General features: G+C 43.1%; 1 protein-coding gene across 6 annotated transcripts in view; it reads left to right on the forward strand.

Annotated features, from left to right (window-relative positions):
• The window catches only part of ARAP3 (ArfGAP with RhoGAP domain, ankyrin repeat and PH domain 3), a 51,453-nt gene that overhangs the window by 4,538 nt on the left and 26,916 nt on the right, over positions 1-19,999 (forward strand). For all 6 annotated transcript variants that reach the window (XM_061585959.1, XM_061585970.1, XM_061585997.1 and 3 more), the window contains 14 exons: positions 144-214; positions 2,222-2,298; positions 2,854-3,120; positions 8,776-8,845; positions 9,230-9,350; positions 9,632-9,819; positions 10,312-10,418; positions 14,923-15,122; positions 15,600-15,685; positions 15,926-16,108; positions 16,358-16,478; positions 17,186-17,317; positions 17,397-17,550; positions 19,745-19,847. In XM_061585959.1, the coding sequence (XP_061441943.1) occupies positions 144-214; positions 2,222-2,298; positions 2,854-3,120; positions 8,776-8,845; positions 9,230-9,350; positions 9,632-9,819; positions 10,312-10,418; positions 14,923-15,122; positions 15,600-15,685; positions 15,926-16,108; positions 16,358-16,478; positions 17,186-17,317; positions 17,397-17,550; positions 19,745-19,847 (1,880 nt within the window). The remainder of the gene's footprint in view (positions 1-143; positions 215-2,221; positions 2,299-2,853; positions 3,121-8,775; positions 8,846-9,229; positions 9,351-9,631; positions 9,820-10,311; positions 10,419-14,922; positions 15,123-15,599; positions 15,686-15,925; positions 16,109-16,357; positions 16,479-17,185; positions 17,318-17,396; positions 17,551-19,744; positions 19,848-19,999) is intronic.

The raw sequence follows: 19,999 nt of genomic DNA on the forward strand, positions 1-19,999 counted from the left end.
ATGTGGAATGCAAAGAAATATCTCCCGCATCTCATCTCTCTGTTTTGGTCCTCTTGAGAGCAAAAAGACCAGTGTGGGCTCTGCTTTCTGCCTCTCTCACTTTGGCACTCATCACTGCCTCTTCACCTTCTGTTTACCCACAGGACCTGTTGAGGAGTCCATCAGTCCCTACTGTGAGAGCATGTTTGGGCATTGTTGGTCTATCCAGGGGCAGGTGAGGATATTGCAAGCATGGAGGAAGAGGCAGGGTCCCTAAAAACCACATATCAATGGCAATGCTTTACTTTGATCCTGCTGAGCTGCTCAAGGCCAGTGCTGCAAACATCAGCCATGATCAAAGTGGCTGCTCATTACAACTCAGAAATGGTTAGGGATATGCTAGAGGGCTACTATGGCAGTGAAAAGGTCCAAGGGCCCAGTGCTTACCTGGGTTTGGTTTCCTTCGGAAGGAGGTCCACTGGAAGCTTATCAGGTTTCATAATATTGGAGCTTATTGAATAGCAATAGAGAACTGGATTTGTATATCTGCGTCTAAAAAATATTAATACCAAAGTTAATTAAATACAGAAAAATGTCCAACTTTAATTGTATATCAAAATGTCAACTTATTGGGTAAACCACATGACAATTCAAGATCCATCAAAGGATGTAAATATATATTCTCAGGAGAAGATAGTTCATCACATAATGTGGTGATACAACAGCAAATTGTTTATGTAGTGACAAAATGTAATCATATATTGTATGATTCATATATTGACCACTGCAGAAGACCCAAGCAGGGTAGAAACGTGTTTCGTCTATTATCTAAGTATTTGTTATGTAAAATTTAGTTTGTCACAACATTGTTAGCTATATCAGTTGATATTTTGATATATTCCATATACATGTCAATAACATAGAGTTTTTAGACATTTTATTTATTGGTATTTTTCCTGTATTGTTTTATATATATATATTAATTATCTGAGATTAAAGTTAGTCATTTTTCTTTATTTTCTTTATTTTGGTATTAATATTTTTAGACACAGATATACAAACCCAATTCTGTATTGCTATTCATTTTTGTAGGTTTATACTTCCTTGTTCTCTCATCTCATATTGGAGCTTATTTACAAACATATTAGCCACCTGCCAGGTATGCTTGAAGTTGGATTCCTGCATTTAGCAGGGGGTTGGACTCAATGGCCTTTTAGGCTGTCAACACACTAGTCCCCAGAACAAAGTGTTTGCATTAGCCATGGAAGGGGAACAGGTTGATCTGCCAATCAGTTGTGAAATTTCTTTGAAACTGATTTTTTAAAACAAAAACAAAACCCCACACTCAAGCTCCTCCCACCAGGTTTTACAGTAAAAGGGGGTGGGGTTTAACTAGCATTGTGTGCCCCCGTTTTCAGGAGAGAGAGGTGGAGACGCATTGGAACCACCGGAACAGTGAGTGTGTTTCTACCCATAGGCCCCTTCCAACTTTACTATTCTATGATTCAGGTTTAGCACAGGTGAAGGCACAGCTTAACATTCCAACAGACAGCCAAATCCACTGCCCTACATCACATCTTCAGGTAGAGGCAGCCCTCCAAACATCATTTTCCAAAGAGCTTGTGTGTAAGTAAAAAAACTGCAGTCCCCCCCTCCCCAAATGCTTCTGTTGTACTTCTACTCACTCTTCACTTGCCCCTTCATGTGATTGGAGGGGATGATTCCCTTTCTTTCAAGCCCCTGTTCCTTCATCTAGGGAAACACCGCCCCTTCCCTGCCTCGGCAGTTAACATGCTAATGTGCGGGCGCGGCAACAAGGAAACGCGATAGCAATAAATGCACACGCGTGTGAATGCTTTAAAGAAAAACAGGCAATTTATTCGTAGTGAGGGCGTAAGTATGTGAACTGTCAAAATCAATCGCAATGGAAAAAGCAGCATTTTGAATATGGATCTGGGGTCCCATGTAAACAAGCCCAATACCGCTTACCATGAAAACCCTATTCATAGGGTCGCCCATCAGTCAGAATCGACTTGAAGGCAAACCATTCCCATTTTTCCAAAGGTCACTGCTGGAAACATAAAGCTAGAGTAGATGGATCTTTTGGTGTGATCCAACAAGGCAGCTTAGTGGGCATCAATTTGTGCATTGGGCATAGAGTTCTGAAGCTTGCCTTGCAGTAGGCCAAGAAAAAACAGCAACTACTCTGCCTCCTAAACGTCCTATGGGAATCTTTTTCCAGGGTGCAACATCCCTTGAATGGCAGGAATATGAAGAGTTGCCAGAATGTACACCAAACACGGGAGAAGAAAGGCCCATGTAAGAGGTTTTAAAGACTCTTCTCTCTCTACTTCTTAACTCTTCTCTACTTCTTAACTCTTGTCACCAATGTAAAAAGGGGCTGAAAGGGAGTAGGGACAACCTGGAAAGATCTGAGAAGATGGGATCTTCTTGGTACAGCCTACAAAGAAGTTCACTAGACAAAACAGTTGCAGAGTAATTACAGACATGTTCCTCCACTGGTGGTGAGGTGATGATCTTGTTCAGCACTGCTGCTGTTGCCTTTCTTGGGTGTAAGACTGGAAGGCAGAGAGCGACTCACAGGACCAGCCATCGCTAGCTCTGCACTGCAGAAAGGGAGGCAGCGGCCCTTCCAGGCTCCCTCTCTGCCTGCTGCTTGCAATGAGGAGTGCAGGAGAGGGGAGTGGGGTTGGTGAGTTCCCATTTCCTGGTCTTGTGTCTCCACTGCTCCCCTAAAGGGCATTGTGAAGGGAACAGGGTGTAAGAATTGCCCTTCTTACTACCAGCTACAATGGGAGACGACTGATGGGCTGTCCATGCTTCATGAAACAGGCCTGGCATCTATTCTTTCAGGAGCAGAAACACCAGGGTAGAAGAAAAGAGCCATTCTGCTAAGAGAGAGGCTGCCGTCTTCAGCCGCATTGTCCAGAATGAGACCGAGGGCTACTCTACAGTGGAGGCTCCATGGGCCAAGGACTCCCCATTCAGACTCTCTGACCACCTGTATCCGGATGAAATTTTAGACGATTTAACTATCTCCCCCTATGCCAGCTATACCTCATTGTCTGAGCACTCAGCCACCGTCCTCAATGGCTGGCTAGACAAGCTGTCTCCACAAGGGTAAGTGATTGGCTGTAGTGAAGTAAAATGGGCCAATTTAGACCCCGTGCAAGGTCACCATAAGTCGAAATCAACTTGAAGGCACACAACAACAATAGGAATGAATTATTTGTTCACTTACGTCACTTATTAGCCTGTACACAATTAATATATCAATAAGAATACTAGAAATCACACAAGCTAAAATCACTACAAAGATAAAAACAAGAATAACAACTCTACCAGAAAACTAATAGTTCTGTTTTGGTAAAGAAAAAAGTCTTGGCTAGGAACTCTCCAAGTGTAGCTTATTTCTAGAAGAGCAAATCTTCGGGATTACACATGCCTAGAAGTGAGTTGCTACTTTAAATAATGACTCGTTGTTATATGCCTTCAAGTCGATTACGACTTATGGCGACCCTATGAATCAGTGACCTCCAATAGCATCTGTCGTAAACCACCCTGTTCAGATCTTGTAAGTTCAGGTCTGTGGCTTCCTTAATGGAATCAATCCATCTCTTGTTTGGTCTTCCTCTTTTTCTACTCCCTTCTGTTTTCCCCAGCATTATTGTCTTTTCTAGTGAATCAAGTCTTCTCATGATGTGTCCAAAGTATGATAACCTGAGTTTCATCATTTTAGCTTCTAGTGATAGTTCCGGTTTAATTTGTTCTAACACCCAATTATTTGTCTTTTTCTCAGTCCATGGTATCCGCAAAGCTCTCCTCCAACACCACATTTCAGATGAATTGATTTTTCTCTTACCTGCTTTTTTCACTGTCCAACTTTCACATCCATACACAGAGATCAGGAATACCATGGTGTGAATGATCCTGACTTTAGTGTTCAGTGATACATCTTTGCATTTGAGGACCTTTTCTAGTTCTCTCATAGCTGCACTCCCCAGTCCTAGCCGCCTTCTGATTTCTTGACTATTGTCTCCATTTTGGTTAATGACCGTGCCAAGATAATCCTTGACAAGTTCAATCTCCTCATTGTCAACTTTAAAGTTACATAAAGCTTCTGTTGACATTACTTTAGTCTTGTTGATGTTCAGCTGTAGTCCTGCTTTTGTGCTTTCTTCTTTAACTTTCGTCTGTTCCTGGTGATTTGTTTCTTCCAAGTATTTTAAGAACAGCTTTCACTTCACATTCTAATATTTCTGGTTCTTCATCATATGGTTCCTCCGTGAATGAATCTGTCATCCTGGCATCTCTTATAGAGTTATTCAGTGTATTGCTTCCATCTTCCTTTTATTTCATCTCAGTCAGTCAGTGTGTTCCCCTGTTGATTATTCAACATCCCTACTCGTGGTTTAAATTTCTCTTTCTCTAATCTTTTGGAATAGGGCTCTTGTTCTTCCCTTTTTGTTGTCCTCTTCTATTTCTATACAATAGCTATTGTAAAAGTTCTCTTTGTCCCTATGTATTAGTCACTGTATTGTTGCATTTAGGGTTCTGACCATATTTCTATCTCCTTTTTCTTTTGCTTTCCTTCTCTCTTTAACCATTTTAAGAGTTTCTTCAGTCATCCATTGAGGTCTTTCTCTCTTTAATGAGAGGTATTGTCTTTTTGCATTCTTCCCTGATAATGTCCCTGACTTCAGTCCATAGTTCTTCTGGTTCTCTGTCAACTCAGTTTAAAGCCTCAAACCTGTTCCTTATTTGATCTTTATATTCTTCTGGGATGTTATTTAAATAATGACTCTAGCTGTCGGAAAAAAACAAACTTGCCCTGCCCAAGATACATGTGTTCAGCCTGTTATGCTTAAACCACTCCACTTAAGGAAAGGTGGGCATGGTGAATTAAAAACACAAAGCACACCTCAAAATTTGCTAGAATATATTTCACCTCCAACTGTTTTATCTTATGCAAACTGAGACACTCCTCATGTCCATTGAGACTATTCACTAGTAGGCAAAAAACCTTGCGGTTTAAGAATGTAAGAATGTTCTTTCACAGTCCAATCCACTTCCTGTGTAGCTTGGAAGAATTTGGTAACATGTCCCTCTGAGCATACGGTGAGTGGTGGCAATACCTGCTATCTCCAAAGATGGAGAATGACATTTTTGTATGTTTGTTGGTGGACTTACTTTGCTTCATTCCTGTGTTACTATTGTTTCTACAGAGAATCTAATCTAGAAAATTTTATTTCTCTCATTCTCTCATTCTAGAAACCTGTGTCAAATTTATTTTATTAATTTCAAAGCCATTGATTGGTCAGTGTCATATGACGGTAAACACAGCCCTTTGTGTTTCAAATTGGATGTTGTGTTTTATTTCTATTTTGGATGCATTAACATTTGAATCTGAAACTGCAGTTTGATGTAAAATCAGACTGATTACAATATGTTGCTATTTCAGGAATGACTCTAGCTGTTGGGAAAAAAGAAACTTAGCCTGCCCAAGATGCATGTTTTCAGGCTGCTATGTTTAAACTACTTTATTTCAGGCAAGGTGGGCATGGTCAATTAAAAACATAGAGCACACCTAGAATTTTGCTAGAATATATTTCACTTTCCACTGTTTTATCTTGTGCAAACCGAGACACTCCTGATGTCCACTGAAGACTATTCTGCAGAATAGTCAGTGCCATTATTCCACAATTGTTTTTGGAGTTTTTTTAGTGTAAATTTTGCAAAGTGTTGCTGTACTTCACATATTCACAGAGATAGAAGCAAAAGAAACTTCACTAAAATTGCAAAGGAAATCAGACATTTAAAGTGACTATCTGAACTATATCAACGTCTTAATAATGTTGCTTCTTCCCAGCTGAAACAAGATCAGCACAGCACATGTCTTGTTTCTATTATATGGGCTGATTGCAGGTGTTACCACCGCTCACCATATGCTCAGAGGCACGTTACCAAATTCTTGCAAGCTACACAGGAAGTGGATTGGACTGTGAAAGACCAACCCAAATTGTGTTAGCATTTTGACAAATTTGTAGGGCAGTGCAATATCTCAGAGAGGAGGTCAGGTCTCCTGCTCCCCTGGTACATTCATTATAGCTGCCCAATTTCCTTACTTTTTAAAGTTGGATAGAAATATCTGTGGGCTATAGGTACATTCTTAATCCGCAAGGTTTTTTGCCTGCTTTTTAATCTGGGAGGTAGGAAATAGGATCCTGTGCAAGCTTGCTGAGAATGAATTGATCATTTGCATGCTTACTGAGTTCAGTGGGATTTACTGCACTGCAAACATGCTTAGGATAGGTGAAACTGACCACTGTGGATGGGGAGAGGAGGCGGAGGAGGGGTGGAAGAGCAGAGGGGAGGAGGAGGATGGAAGCAGGAAGGAAGTGGAGGGGAGGAGAAAGACAGGTTTGATCATTTGCATGTTTATTGAGTTCAGTGAGATTTACTCCCGTGCAATCATGCTTAGGATAGGTAAAACTAACCGGGGGGGGAGGGAGGGATGGCCGGAGTGGGCAGGGAAGGAGGAAGAAGGAAGAGGAGGAGGAACCTGATCATTTGCATGCTTATTGATTTCAATGGGATTTACTCCTATGTAATCATGGTTAGGATAGGTAAAACTGACCATGGGAGAAGAGCAGGGGAAGGAGAGAGGAGAGGGATGGAGAAAGGGAGGAGAGAGGGGAGCAGGAGGGGAGGGGAGGGGAGGAGGGATTGGAGGGGGAGTGGCAAAGGAAGGGGCAGGGGAGGTTTGATCATTTGCATGCTTACTGAGTTCAGTGGTATTTACTCCCGTGCAATCATGCTTAAGATTGGTAACAGTGAACATGGGGAGGGGGAAGGAGGGGACTGGAGGGGGAGGGGCAAGAGGGAGGGGATAGGAGGCAGGAGAAGAGAAGGTAGGTTTGATCAGTTGCATACTTTTTGAGTTCAGTGTGATTTATTTCTGTGCAATCATATTTGGAAATGGAAATGGACTACCTTCAAGTAGATCCCGACTTATGGCGACCCTATGAATAGGGTTTTCATGGTAAACGGTATGCAGTGGTGGTTTTACCATTGCCTTCCTCTGAGGCTGAGAGGCAGTGACAGAGGCAGAAGGTGGAGGGGGGAGGGGAAAGTGGAGGGGGAGGAGACTGGGTGAGTCAGCACTGGGCAGAGGGAAAGCCCCTTTCCCAAAAGAAAAACATTGTGAACAGTATCATTATTTTTCAGGGTTTCTCCCACCTTTTTATTGTACAGCAGAAATATATGGTCTCCCACTCAAATTTAAACTAAAGCTGTCCCTGGCCATATCCATACCAGACATTTATTCCACTTTAGACAGTCATGGGTGCCTCCAAAAATTCTGGAAAGTGTAGTTTGTGAAGGGTGCTAAGACTTGTTAGGACACCTTATTCCCCTCACAGAGCTCCAATTCCCAGAATTCTCTGAGAAGAGGGGTTGACTGTTAAACCACTCTGGCCACTGGACCTCTGTCAGGGGAACAGGAGTCTCATAACAACTCTCAGCACCCTTCACAAATTACACTTCCCAGGATTCTTTGGGGGAAGCCATGACTATCTAAAGTGAAATAAATGTCCGGCATGGGTGTGGCCCCCTGATCAGCAAAGCCAAACAGGTGTTAGCCTGGCTTTTAGAACAGATGGTTCTTATTGAGCATGCATGCGCTATCATAGATGTCAATGTTAATTTTCTTAAATTAATTCAAAATCAGTCGTGCATTTTTTAAACTTTTAAACTGTAGAAGATGATGGTCAGAGTATGGGGCAAGGTCAGTAACAGAATTACAGGTACTCTGTGAACATGGCTGATTTTTAATTAACTTCAACAAATTATGAGACCATTGACAGAAAAAAGTCCAACAGGGGTCTGGATTATTTTATTTTATTTTGAAGTCTGGATTCTCTCTGTTTTGTGTATTGCCATGAAAACATAGAGAGTTGTTAAGCACATGTTTCTGAGTTCAGGACTATAGGTTTTGTGAAATTTTTGTTTTGATATGAGCTTATGGGAAGCAGCAGAATGTCTTGAGGGGGTATGCTCAATTTAACATAGTGAAATGTGAAAAATCTGTGCTAGCTATAGTATACAGCCACTCTCAGGACAGTATAATTAGGAATGAAATTCAATTCCGTTCACGTTTCAAGCTGTATCTATCAAATTTGCATTTTCCATAACAGTATAAGAACTGAGACACAGCCACCTTTCAAAATTCGTACTCGTTCAAATTTTGCAACACAGTTCACCAACCAAACAATGTTTACAAAAATGCATATGTGAGGGGAAAGTGTGCATAAAAATGAATATATGAGTCAAAATGACATACAAAAAATGGCATTGAAGGCAGTCCATTTCATTTTTTTCATGATGAGAAATTGCTTGCAAACTGTGTACCTTAGTTAAAATGGCCTGCAAAAATGTGTTTAGTAGAAATGTCCACGAAAATGCTGGAGAATATAAGGATTTTTTTTAAATCGCAAATTGCTGCAGATATGTGGAGAACTGAATTTAAGAACAGAAAAATGAGAAACTAAGAGAACCAATATTGACAGATCTTTCCATCCCTATTTGAAATGCACTCTGTTCACGGACTGAAACCTTTTCAGTGCTAAGCCTTAAAGTCAGATTCCAGGACTGAGTCCTGCTAATGTCAGATTCAGCCCCTCTTCCCTGCAGTCCTTTCAGAAGCTCGAGCAATGCAGAGAGATGCCCCTGGGGAAGGACTCTGGACTCAATGGACTCCCCTTTTTTTCTTAACAGGAACTATGTCTTCCAGAGACGCTTCGTCAGATGTGACAGGAAAAACCTCATGTATTTCAACAATGAAAAGGTGGGAACAGAGAAATGAACTCCGGCTGCTAAATGTTGCAAGTCTCAGGGAGACTGGAGTGGGAGATAGAAAAAAACAAAGCAGTGGGAGGTCCTGGTTAATTGGGGAAAAATGTGAGCCTTCCCCTAGGCGGTGGTGGTGGTGTTGGGATTCTAAGGCAATCCTCAATTTATGGCCCCAATATGCTGTGGTGGCTTATGTGTGAGCTTTTGGCCCATCTATCTATTTTCAAGAGCTTCCCCAATCTAGTTTTTCCTGCTTCCTGGTGGTGGGGTAGGGGATGGGGCACCAGACAGGAGTAAGATCAAACCAGATTGGCAGTTCAGCTGGAACCAAGTAGGAAAATGTCAAATCTAAATTCCCGACTTACTTCATCTGTTGCAGGAGCCGTATCCTAAAGGTTTGGTTCCCCTCTCTGTCATTGACGTGGTGCGCTCCACTAAGGACAACAAATTCCAAGTTGTCACTAGACACAGGATCTTCGTCTTCAGAGCTGAAAGTGAGGGTGAGAAATCCTCTCCCTCCTCCCAGACTCCCTCCCCCAATTTTTAAGAGGGGTCACTATTCTCCTCATGCAGACAGCACCCATTCCCTACTTTTGGATTTATTTAAAATATGCCCATCTTTGTGATCCTGATGGAAGCTGCATCTTGCCCTTTTTGCTTATTTTGGGAAGGTGCAGAGAGAGGACGGGAGCTCTGCACATGCTGTTTCTGTCAGTTCTCATTGGACCTTAACGTTCGGAAGGGTCTGTAGCGCTCTGACCTTTTTCTGTCCCCCCTGCAGCTCAGCGGAACGAATGGTGTCGCATCCTGCAGCAGAAAGTGACTGAGCAGCGCCTCCTCTCTCCCCGACCATGCCTCAGCAGCAGCGCTCATCTCCATAAGTTTGGCTATCTAGAGCTCAAAGGCTACAAATCCAAGCTGTATGTGGCACTTCTCCTGGCTGAGATGTGGCTGTACAAAAGTGAACAGGTGAGTGCCAGAGCCTTTCAGCATTCAGAATCCCAGCCTGGAGCATTTTCTAGACCTCGTAACTCTTCTGAAACACACTTTTGGCACTGTATCTAATTTAGTGGTTCAAAGGAGGAACTTTGGGCCTCTGTGATTTTTTTTTCTGCTTCACAGACTTGGTGAACTGGAGGAAGATGTGACTTTTTGCTTTGAGGTTTTTCTGTGGGCAGGATTAGAAGGGAGAAGGACCCTCTTTTTCCCCTTAGTTGGATTAATGCTGCTGTAAGTGGCTCTGATTGATAATGGGATTGGGAGGACTGGGCCAAAGACAGACTGAACATTAAAGCTGTTGGGAGGACACGTTCCTGCAGGATCACAGTCAGCAGCAAACATTTCTTTTTTAAAAAATCCTTGTGGACAAAAACATGAAAGGAAATGCACTTTCCCTAATTTTTCCCTGGTCTTTGTGGCTTTAAGATGGTCTGATTATTCTTGTCCAAATTTCACCCACAGTTGTTTAAAATGGGCATCGCCATCTGCCTCATTGAGATGCACGGCGCCACTATCCGAGAAGCCAAAGGCCGCACCTTTGAGCTTATCACCCCATTCAAAATCTTCAGGTAAGACAAAGTGGTGTTACAAGGTGAGAGATTCAAATGCTGTAGAGTTGCATGCCGAGCAGAACCAATATCAAGCACTGGTGTAGCTGAGCGCCTGCAAAGCAACAACCCAGTAAAGGATCCACGGCTGATCAAAAAGCGGGGCCAATCTCTCATTTCTAGAGAGGAGAATTGTCTGGCAGCAGCAGCATGAACAAGGGTACAAGACAGTTGTGCTCTTTGTGCCCTGCTATCTCCTCCAGGTAACCCTCCCATGGAAAAATGGAATATTGTCCCTGGAGTGCCCTGTGGCATCACAGGGTGGGGAGCAATGCCTCTTTCACTCCTTTTAGCCCTCCTGGCTCCTGGAAGCACAAGAAAGACATGCTCCACTGCTGCTAGGTGCTCCACCCACCAGGAAATGGGAGACTGCACACAGGCAATTACGCAGGGGCCTCTGGACAAGCTTTCATTTCTTGTGGGCAGGGATACCTGGAAGGAGCAAAGCAGGCAGCCTCTTGGGCTTCTTGGAGTGGGTGAGAGTTTCTGCTCCTCTTCCTCCAAGTGCCTGTCCCACGCGATAATGCCAGCTTGTTGCAGAGGCCCTTGTGCTATTGCAAGCTCCCAGTTGACATTGGGAGGGGCTCTTGGAAGGAAGAAGAAGAGGAACAACTTTCTTGCACTCCAAGAAGCATGAGAGGATTGCTGCCCTACTCTTTCCAGGTATGCCTGCTCCTGGGGGGGAAAGGAGCTTGCTCCAGAGTTCACTTCTTCATTGCCTTGAATCAGGGAACTCGACAGCTCCTTCATGCTTTGCTACCTCCTTCACAGCCTTGATTTTTTTTGGGGGGGGGAGAAGGGAGAATGGGAAAGGGAGGTACGATGGAGGGCAGGGATACCTCGTGCCCAAGAGCTCACAAAAGCCTGCAGTCAACCCTGATGACGGGCCCCCACTTATTCAGGTTTCTGAAAAAAGCAGAGATTTATTCTCTCAAGACATGGGGAGAGGTTGAGAGAAACTATAGAGGAACTGCAAGTTGCCTGGAATGAAATATCAGTAATTTAAGATATGTAGATGATATCATACTCTTAGCAGAAACCAGCAATTATCTGAAACGAATGCTGATGAAAGTTAAAGAGGAAAGCGCAAAAGCAGGACTACAGCTGAACATCAAGAAGACTAAAGTAATGATAACAGAAGAGTTATGTAACTTCAAAGTTGATAATGAAGACATTGAACTTGTCAAGGATTATCAATACCTTGGCACAATCATTAACCAAAATGGAGACAACAGTCAAGAAATCAGAAGAAGGCTAGGACTAGGGAGGGCAGCTGTGAGAGAACTAGAAAAGGTCCTCAAATGCAAAGATGTATCACTGAACACTAAAGTCTGGATCATTCAGACCATGGTATTCCCAATCTCTATGTGTGGATGTGAAAGTTGGACAGTGAAAAAAGAAGATAAGAGAAAAATCAGCTCATTTGAAATGTGGTGTTGGAGGAGTGGTTTGTGCATACCATGGACTGAGAAAAAGACAAATAATTGGGTGTTAGAACAAATTAAACCAGAACTGTCACTAGAAGCTAAAATGATGAAACTGAGGTTATCATACTTTGGACACATAATGAGAAGGCATGATTCACTAGAAAAGACAATAATGCTAGGAAAAACAGACGGGAGCAGAAAAAGAGGAAGACCAAACAAGAGATGGGTTGATTCCACAAAGAAAGCCACAGACCTGAACTTACAAGATCTGAACAGGGTGGTTTATAACAGATGCTACTGGAGGTTGCTGATTCATAGGGTCACCATAAGTCGTAATCGACTTGAAGGCACATAACAACAACAAATTTCTGAACTCTCATACCAAATGGTGGTTGCCTTAGAACCACTCTGCAGTCTTCCTCAATGTCTTTTAGCCATACGAGGAGCCTAAAATTAGAGCATTACATTAGAAAATTGACCAGGATGTGAATCACTCAAAACTAAAAGAGAGAGCAAAAAAGAAAAGAAATAAATGATTGCAAGATAACAACAAATTAAATATGCCCTTTCTTTTTAATCATTTGCATTAGGCAAGTGCCTTCGTTATGTTCTTTTCGGCGCCTGCTTAAAACCTTTTTGTTTAGGCAAGCCTATCCAGATGCATAGATGCTGATGTTTGTGGTTTTTTTGTCTGTTGCTGTTTTTAATTCGTTTAAAAATGTTTTTAAGTGTTTTTAACTGTTTTATTGATAATTTTAATGTGTTTTGTAAAACTCTTAGTGGTTTCTTACAATCCAGCAGTATATAATTTTTAAATTAATAAATAAATATATTCATCAGGATAGAAGTTTTCAATAACTATCAGGGTTTAATTACACAGATATAAAATAACAGAACACAAAGAGAAATTTGTTAGTCTCAAAAATTAATTGAGGTATGCTTGACATATACGACCTGGAGACTCAATTTTTTAAAAAATGAATAATAATTCTGCCAATGGCATAGGATATTGGCATTACTTCTTGCAGTTTTCCATTTCCCTTTCACTAGCAACTCAGTCCAATAAGAGGAAATGCACATGCAAATGGATGCTACATGCATGTTTTCCATCAATCATAAAGTCCAATAATGAAGCAGTCAGGCTATGCTTGGTACCACTTATCATCCATTTAGGGTGGGGGGGGGAAGGGAAAGACTAAATCTAGACTTCCATTAGGTCCTCTTCTCTGAACTGATGATCAACACTATTTAACATAATAGCTTGTATCCAATGTATTGAGTCATGGTCCCATCAGTGCAAAGTTTTTTGCTTGAGCGATAGGATAGGATGTCCCCCCTCTCCTTCCCCCATGCACCTTCTAAATTTGTTGTAGGGGTTTCCCCAACCCTCCAGAACAGATTTGAGAAAGGGGGATATGCAGAGGGTTGAGGCGGGAGTCTTGTTGTGCAAATGGAAATCCTTGCATTAACAAGATGTGTTAACTGAATACCACCTAATATGATGGCTTCTGAAATGGGCTTCTAAGCCAAGGGAAACACACCCATTTCATCCTATTAGTACTGGAATTATTTTTCTTGTACTGTTTCTAGGGAAGGGGTAGCCACTATGGTGCCCTCCAGGTGGTGTAGACTACATCTCACATAATCCCTGACAATTGGCCATGCAGGTTGGGGCTCATGGGAGTTTTAGTCCAAAACAATGAAAAGGCACTGTGTTGGCTAGCCCTGTTGACAGACCCTAGGGCAGCCTTTCCCAACTAGTGGGCCACCAGATGTTGTTGGACCACAACTCCCATCAGCCTCAGCCAGCATTGCCAATGGTCAGGAAAGATGGGAATTGTGGTCCACCAACATCTGGAGGCACACTGGTTGGGAAACGCTGCCCTAGGGGGACTGTCAAAATTACTGTTTTCAAACAATTGCCAGTGTCAATTAAATAGTTAGAAACCAGAACCATTAGTTCTAGAAACCTGCACTTTTTTTTAAAAAAAACAACACTCTCAGATTATCAAGATTATTTTAACAGCAGCTAGATTTTGCTCTCTAGTTCTGGCAATATTCCACAACCCCAGCACAATTGCAAACCATGCACATTTCCATTGCATGATTGGCCCAGAATGGTTAAAAAAAGAGTCCTGTATAGCACAACATGACAAAGTAAATGAAAAGAATTGCTGCCACCTCAAAATGAGTAATGCTAATCACTATAATTATATTTCTTAAAACTACACTGAGCTGTGTCATTTGTAGCCCTACCCCAAAAAAGGCAGAAAACAAATTTGGTGTTGGAGTAGGTCAGAAGTGATTACAGGAATTGCTTGTTTCATTATTTCCCAGTTTTCTTGTGCTGTTGACAGAAACAGAGCAGGGGGGGCGGACAGGGAGGTGAAAGAGTGGGGGGGCAGTAGAGCGAGTGTGAAGTTCACCCCTGCAAGCTGGAAAGGGTAACACACACACACACATCATCGCCACTCACCTCCACAGCTCTTTACTTTCATTCTGCAGCTGCCTTCTCCTCTGGCTTTTTCCCTCCACCGTGGTAGCATTTTTTCCTTCTCTCTCCACTTCCTTCCTCGTGGCTCATAACACAGAGCACGAGGGATGAACGACGCTGCCCAGAAGCAGAGCTTGGGAAAGTTACTTTTTTTGAACTACAACTCCCATCAGCCCCAGCCAGCATGGCCAGTGGATTGGGCTGATGGGAGTTGCAGTTCAAACAAGTAACTTTTCCAAGCTCTGCCCAGAAGCCCATCCTTCTGGCACATGTCTTTCATCCACCAATCAGAGGAGCAGAAGACTTCCGCTGCTCCCTCTGTTAACAACCAGCTGGTAAAATTCTCAAAACTTTAACAATCAGCTCTGGTGAGCCCGTACAAGCCAGCTCCAACACACCACTGCTTGTAGCACTGTATCACTGGAATGTCTGGAGCATTAGAAGTAGCATATCTGGGCTTTGAGTGTTTCAAGCAGAGTGTTGGTGGCTTTACAGGGTGTTTGCTGGGAAAATAACCTAGATTGTTAGATATGTTTTCCCTCAGTTTTGGAGCTGAGTCTGAGCGAGAGAAACGGGAGTGGATGGAAGCCCTGCAGAACTCCATTGCTGAGACACTCTATGACTATGAGGTGGCTGAGAAGATCTGGTCTAACAAAGCCAACCGGTTTTGTGCTGATTGTTACGCCTTGAGCCCTGACTGGGCTTCCGTCAACTTGTGTGTGGTGATCTGCAAGCAGTGTGCAGGCAAGTGCATCTGTGTGAATGCATGTGTACTGTTATGCACATCCACATCTGCAAGAGATAAGATGATGTGAATGAGGATGCCGTCCCTTGAGGATATGTAGGAGAAGAGTTGAAGGGGAATGCCACTCCACCAGCCCTGTGTCCTTGGTGACAGACCAGCACTGGGCATCTTGGGACTGGGAGAAGCCCACTGTGGCTATGGCAGCTTCTGTATGACCCAATTGCAGATTTAGTATCTATGATAGTGTGCCTGAGGCCAGAGCAGCTTCCACTGTCACCCGCTCAAACATTTTAAGTTTTTAATACTGGAGTTAATAAGCAGCTCTGTTTAAGGCTGGACCTTAAGAGCTCTTCCCATGACCCCTGCAGGTGTGCCTGCTTTTGGTTTGGATGTGAGGCCGGCCCTCTGTGTAATCTGCAGCTGGATCATATATACACCATGTGAAGTTTATGTTTACAGCCTCACTGCTTCCACAGGTCAACACCGGAGCCTGGGCTCCAGCATTTCTAAGGTGCAGAGTCTGAAGCTGGACACAAGCATTTGGAGCAATGAGATGGTTCAGGTATGAAGCCTTTCCTTGGGGGCCTGAAAACTGGGAAATGGTAGGGACCACATCTGTAGAAATGCATAGCACAGTTGTTAAAAGGAAAGATTGATGTATCTAATTTTAAACTGGGATTTTGGGCTTGCAAACTCTAGGTTAAGGTGCTCTTCTTTTTTGACCTCCTCTGGGGGATTTGGAGTGTATTCTTCCTCCAAGTGCCACAACAGGTCAAATGTCACCTAACCCTCTTTCTTAAAGCTGTTCATCATGCTGGGGAATGAGCAAGCAAACAAATTTTGGGCAGCACGCCTCCCACCTGCTGAGTCCTTGTACCCTGAGGCTAGTGTTGAACAGAGACGAGACTTCATCACTTGCAAGTACCGCTATGGGCGATACCGCATGCCACATCCACAGTACAGCAGCCAGGAAAGTGTTTTGCAGGTAAGGCCATAATACAAGTCCTTGTGTATTCAGGAATCCATCCCGAGGATCTGAGGGAGTTATGATTCCCAAGTGTGAATCGTAGTGCACTGCCTCACACAGGCAGGAGGAGAGAGACCATTTCTCATTCTGGGGCTACCTGGAGATCTGCTGGGTTATCTTTTTCAGGGCTTCAAAATGCAGCATCTGATACACCTGTAGGAGGTGGGTTATCTTGAGTAGCTCCACTGACAGTTTTTGTTTTCTCAGGCTCTGTGTGCAGCTGTGTCTGGGCCTGGATTGCTGAAAACGATGTTGCAGTTCTTTGCAACCACCATGGAAAGTGAGGCTGGAGTTTGCAGTGGGCAGGATCAGCAAGGGAATTGCCCAGGTAACTACAAACGTAACATAATTCACCAGGAACTTCTCCTGTGCAGACTTCATTGAAGTCAAACAGGAACTGAGCAAGAGGCAGCCATTCTTCAATGGGGCTTCTGCAGGAGAACATCCCAGCAGATTTGTGCCCCATGGATCAGACCTGTCACCCCTAATGTCACCGTTAAGGTTGTCCTGAATTTGCAGCCCGAGGCGGCTGCTTCATCTTGCCTCATGGTAGGGCTGCATCTGTGTGACTCTGTGAACATTGTGTGGCAGTTGTGCTGGCCCTAAAACTGAGAGCCAGGCCAAAGGAACAAGCCAGTTAAATTGTGAGAGTGAGTGAGAGAGAGAGAGAACTATTTTATCCATTTAATCCAATCCTATCTTTCTCAACAGACACTTCTAAATTACATTGCTATGTATTGGCTTCCATTTCCTTTCCCACTGCCATAAATTACTCCTTGGAAATCTACAGCAAACTATTGGAGCGTGAGAGCAGGTTTTGAGCAAAGACAAATTTTTATTTTTAAATGGACTTTTTTTAAAACAAAAAGGTTTAGGTTGAACGTTCCACCTAGGTTTGCAGAGCATGATCTTTGCACTTACGTGCTTGCCTGCTTCATTCACAGAATATTCTATAGATGTGTGTTCAGTGACAATTTATAGGCATTTCTCAAACAGGATACACAAACGCCCAAATGAATTCTGTGCATTTGACAGGCAATGTTGGTGCAGAGGAGCTGAGCTCAGAAGGAGTCTACAATGAGATCACACAACCTGTAGCCCACTGTGGCTTCCTGCACAAGGCCCCAATCGTGACAAAACTCACTGTCACCAAGAAGAGCAGAGAGGGTAAGTGTGAGATATGTGCAGGGTCCATAACTTGTGAATAATGGAGTAAGGGCTTTGGCTAACGATCTCTCTCGCATAGACTTTCAGAGAGTCTGGTGCTCGCTGGAGAAGTTTTTCCTCTTCTATGAGACTGATAGGTGCTCTGAGCCGCTGGGAAAGATAGAAATGGCTGATGTGATTTCACTGGGTGTGAACAGAACAGATGTGCTGGCTAGTCCTGTCTCCTCTGAAAGGTATGTAGGAATATGACATGTTCAGTTTCCCCCCCCCCTTCCATCTATAAATTATCCCTAAAATTAATCCCTACTGAAGTCAGGTCACATTTGTGTGGTGTATACCTAGTGGTGATACACGTGATTGCAGCCACTAAGTGTGTCATGCTACCTGTTCGTCATTCATATGGAACTGTTAATTTTCACAGTGTTTTACCTTCTTTATAGTAGCTGCTGTTGCTGTAGCCACAATAAAGCAAGTCACTGCGATTCCTGTTCCACAGACAGGGAGCTAAGAAGAGATGATGTCTAAGTCAAGCCACATTTAATAAGATTTCATTGTAGCTCTTCATGATTCTTTTTCAGTAAAAATATGTATAGAGCATTGGGGTCATTTAATCCTGTCCCTGGCATAGACTCCTATTGTAATTAAAAACCAACAAATGTAACCATCTTCCATGAGAAAATACACATGAAAAGGTTATTTAAAAAAACCCTTTGGGTAGACTTAACCATTCACTGCAGAGATTTTGGAGGGGGCATTTTAAACATGGCAAGAGCTTGCTCTTTGGTGACTGGTATCTCCTTTTTTAAGTATGCTATGAAAGAAACTTTGGTGTCTAACCCAATGCTTTCAAGCAAGAGGGGAATAATAAAATTTAAAAGACTGTTCACCTGCCAGATATCTCATTCTACTGGGAACTGGGGTTCACAGGGAAAGTGGTAGCAGGCTTGCTCATTTAAGAAAGGTCAAATCAGATAAAGTCTCTTCAGGTAAGGTCACATCAGTAAAAGTCTCTGAAAGTGTCACAAGTCAAGGAAAGTCAGATTCAGGAGAATGTAGGCTGACAAGGCAAGACATATCCAGATTTGGGCAGTCCTTCTCAGGACCATGGAAAGCTCCTAGTGAGCTCTGCCGGCCATTGCTGTCACTGTTACTCATTTCTTACTGTAGGAATGGATAATGTTGCTTCAGCAAAGAACTGAAACCTTATAAAGGCTGGCAATGCCTCTTCTGCAGTTGCCCCCCACTCCCTGGAAAAGCTGGCTCTGCTTTTTAGAGGGCCTTTGTCTGGTTATGTCACCACTTGCTTCTGTGAGGTGGATGAGAAGGAGACGCTACTGGGAACTCATCCCACCTTGAGTGGAACAGCCTGTCTCTCTCCTCATCTACGTCTTCTTTGGAGCAGCACACTTGGAGTTGATTTCCATTTTGTCCTTGGCACAACCCTGTGAGGTAGCTTAGGCTGATAGCGACTAGCCCAAAGTCAGCCAGGAAGGTTCATATCTGACTAGGGTACTGAACTCAGGTCTTCCTGCTTCAGGAACTCTTGCTGCTACACCACACTGGCTCACATGAACTCTGCTATTCTGGCCAGTGTCTTGCATTAATGTAATATTTAATAAGTTGGGATGGAAAACCTAGAAAGACCTGGATTACATTTTAAAAGATGCTTAGTACTTTACATCATCAGTCAAAGATTATTAATATTTTGTTGTGTTCCAGGTTATTGTCAGTCCGATTTTTTTTTTTAAAAAGGTAGCTGCTAGCAATAAATTTAACTTGGAGTTTTGTATCCATGTTAAACCAGATTAGTTGATTAGCTCCATGTTCAGAGGCATTATACCCCTGAAGAGTGAGTGCTAGGGACAAAGAAAGAAGAGCTAATGCCTTCATGACCTGCTTGTGAGATTCCTGGAGGCATCTGGCTGGTCTCTGTTAGAAACAGGATACTGGACAAGATGGACCCATGGTCTAAGCCATCAGAACTAGTCTAATGTTCATGATATTCCTTTTGATCTGCTTTGAAAAGTCATGTCTAGGGTGTGCTTAAGCACTAATACACTACAAGGAAATAGGAGATCCGTGACTAGGTCTCAATATTTCTGTTTTTCTTTAAACAGTTATGAACGCCCCCAAATTGGATTGGGGCCGCAATTCTGTGGAAGGGAAGTTAAACGTCTGGGATGCACCATTTTCCCAGTCTAAATTGTCCACTGAAACTGCTTTGTGTCCTGCTGAGGAAAACATCCCCATTAGCAGCTTTGTGGAGTTGGAGGAGAATTTATGTTGAGAAAATGATCTGAGGTGAAAACACTGAGATCCTTTAGTGCTGTGGTCTGATATCTTGTCTATTTTGGCTCTGAGTAAAAGTGGAGTAATTACTCCAGTAGGACGCTTGCTCTCCATGACACCTTCATTTGCTTCAAATAGGCCCCGCTTCACACTGGAGCTGTATCTAAGCAATGAACGAGTACAGCAGTTGTTGACGGATGGGCCAGACAGTCTGCAGTCCTGGGCCAGTGCCATTGGCAAGGTAATGGCAGGGAATAGCAACATCCCACTAGAAGCCTCAGAGCATTGGGTTATTCATATACCTCCTAAGGCACCGCGTCTTCCCAGTCAATCTGTCTGTCACTGGTGCTCTGTAAACCCACAGGTATCTCTTCTGCCTACCTTCTAATATGC

This window comes from Rhineura floridana, chromosome 1 (assembly GCF_030035675.1).
Source record: "Rhineura floridana isolate rRhiFlo1 chromosome 1, rRhiFlo1.hap2, whole genome shotgun sequence".
NCBI lineage: Eukaryota > Metazoa > Chordata > Lepidosauria > Squamata > Rhineuridae > Rhineura > Rhineura floridana.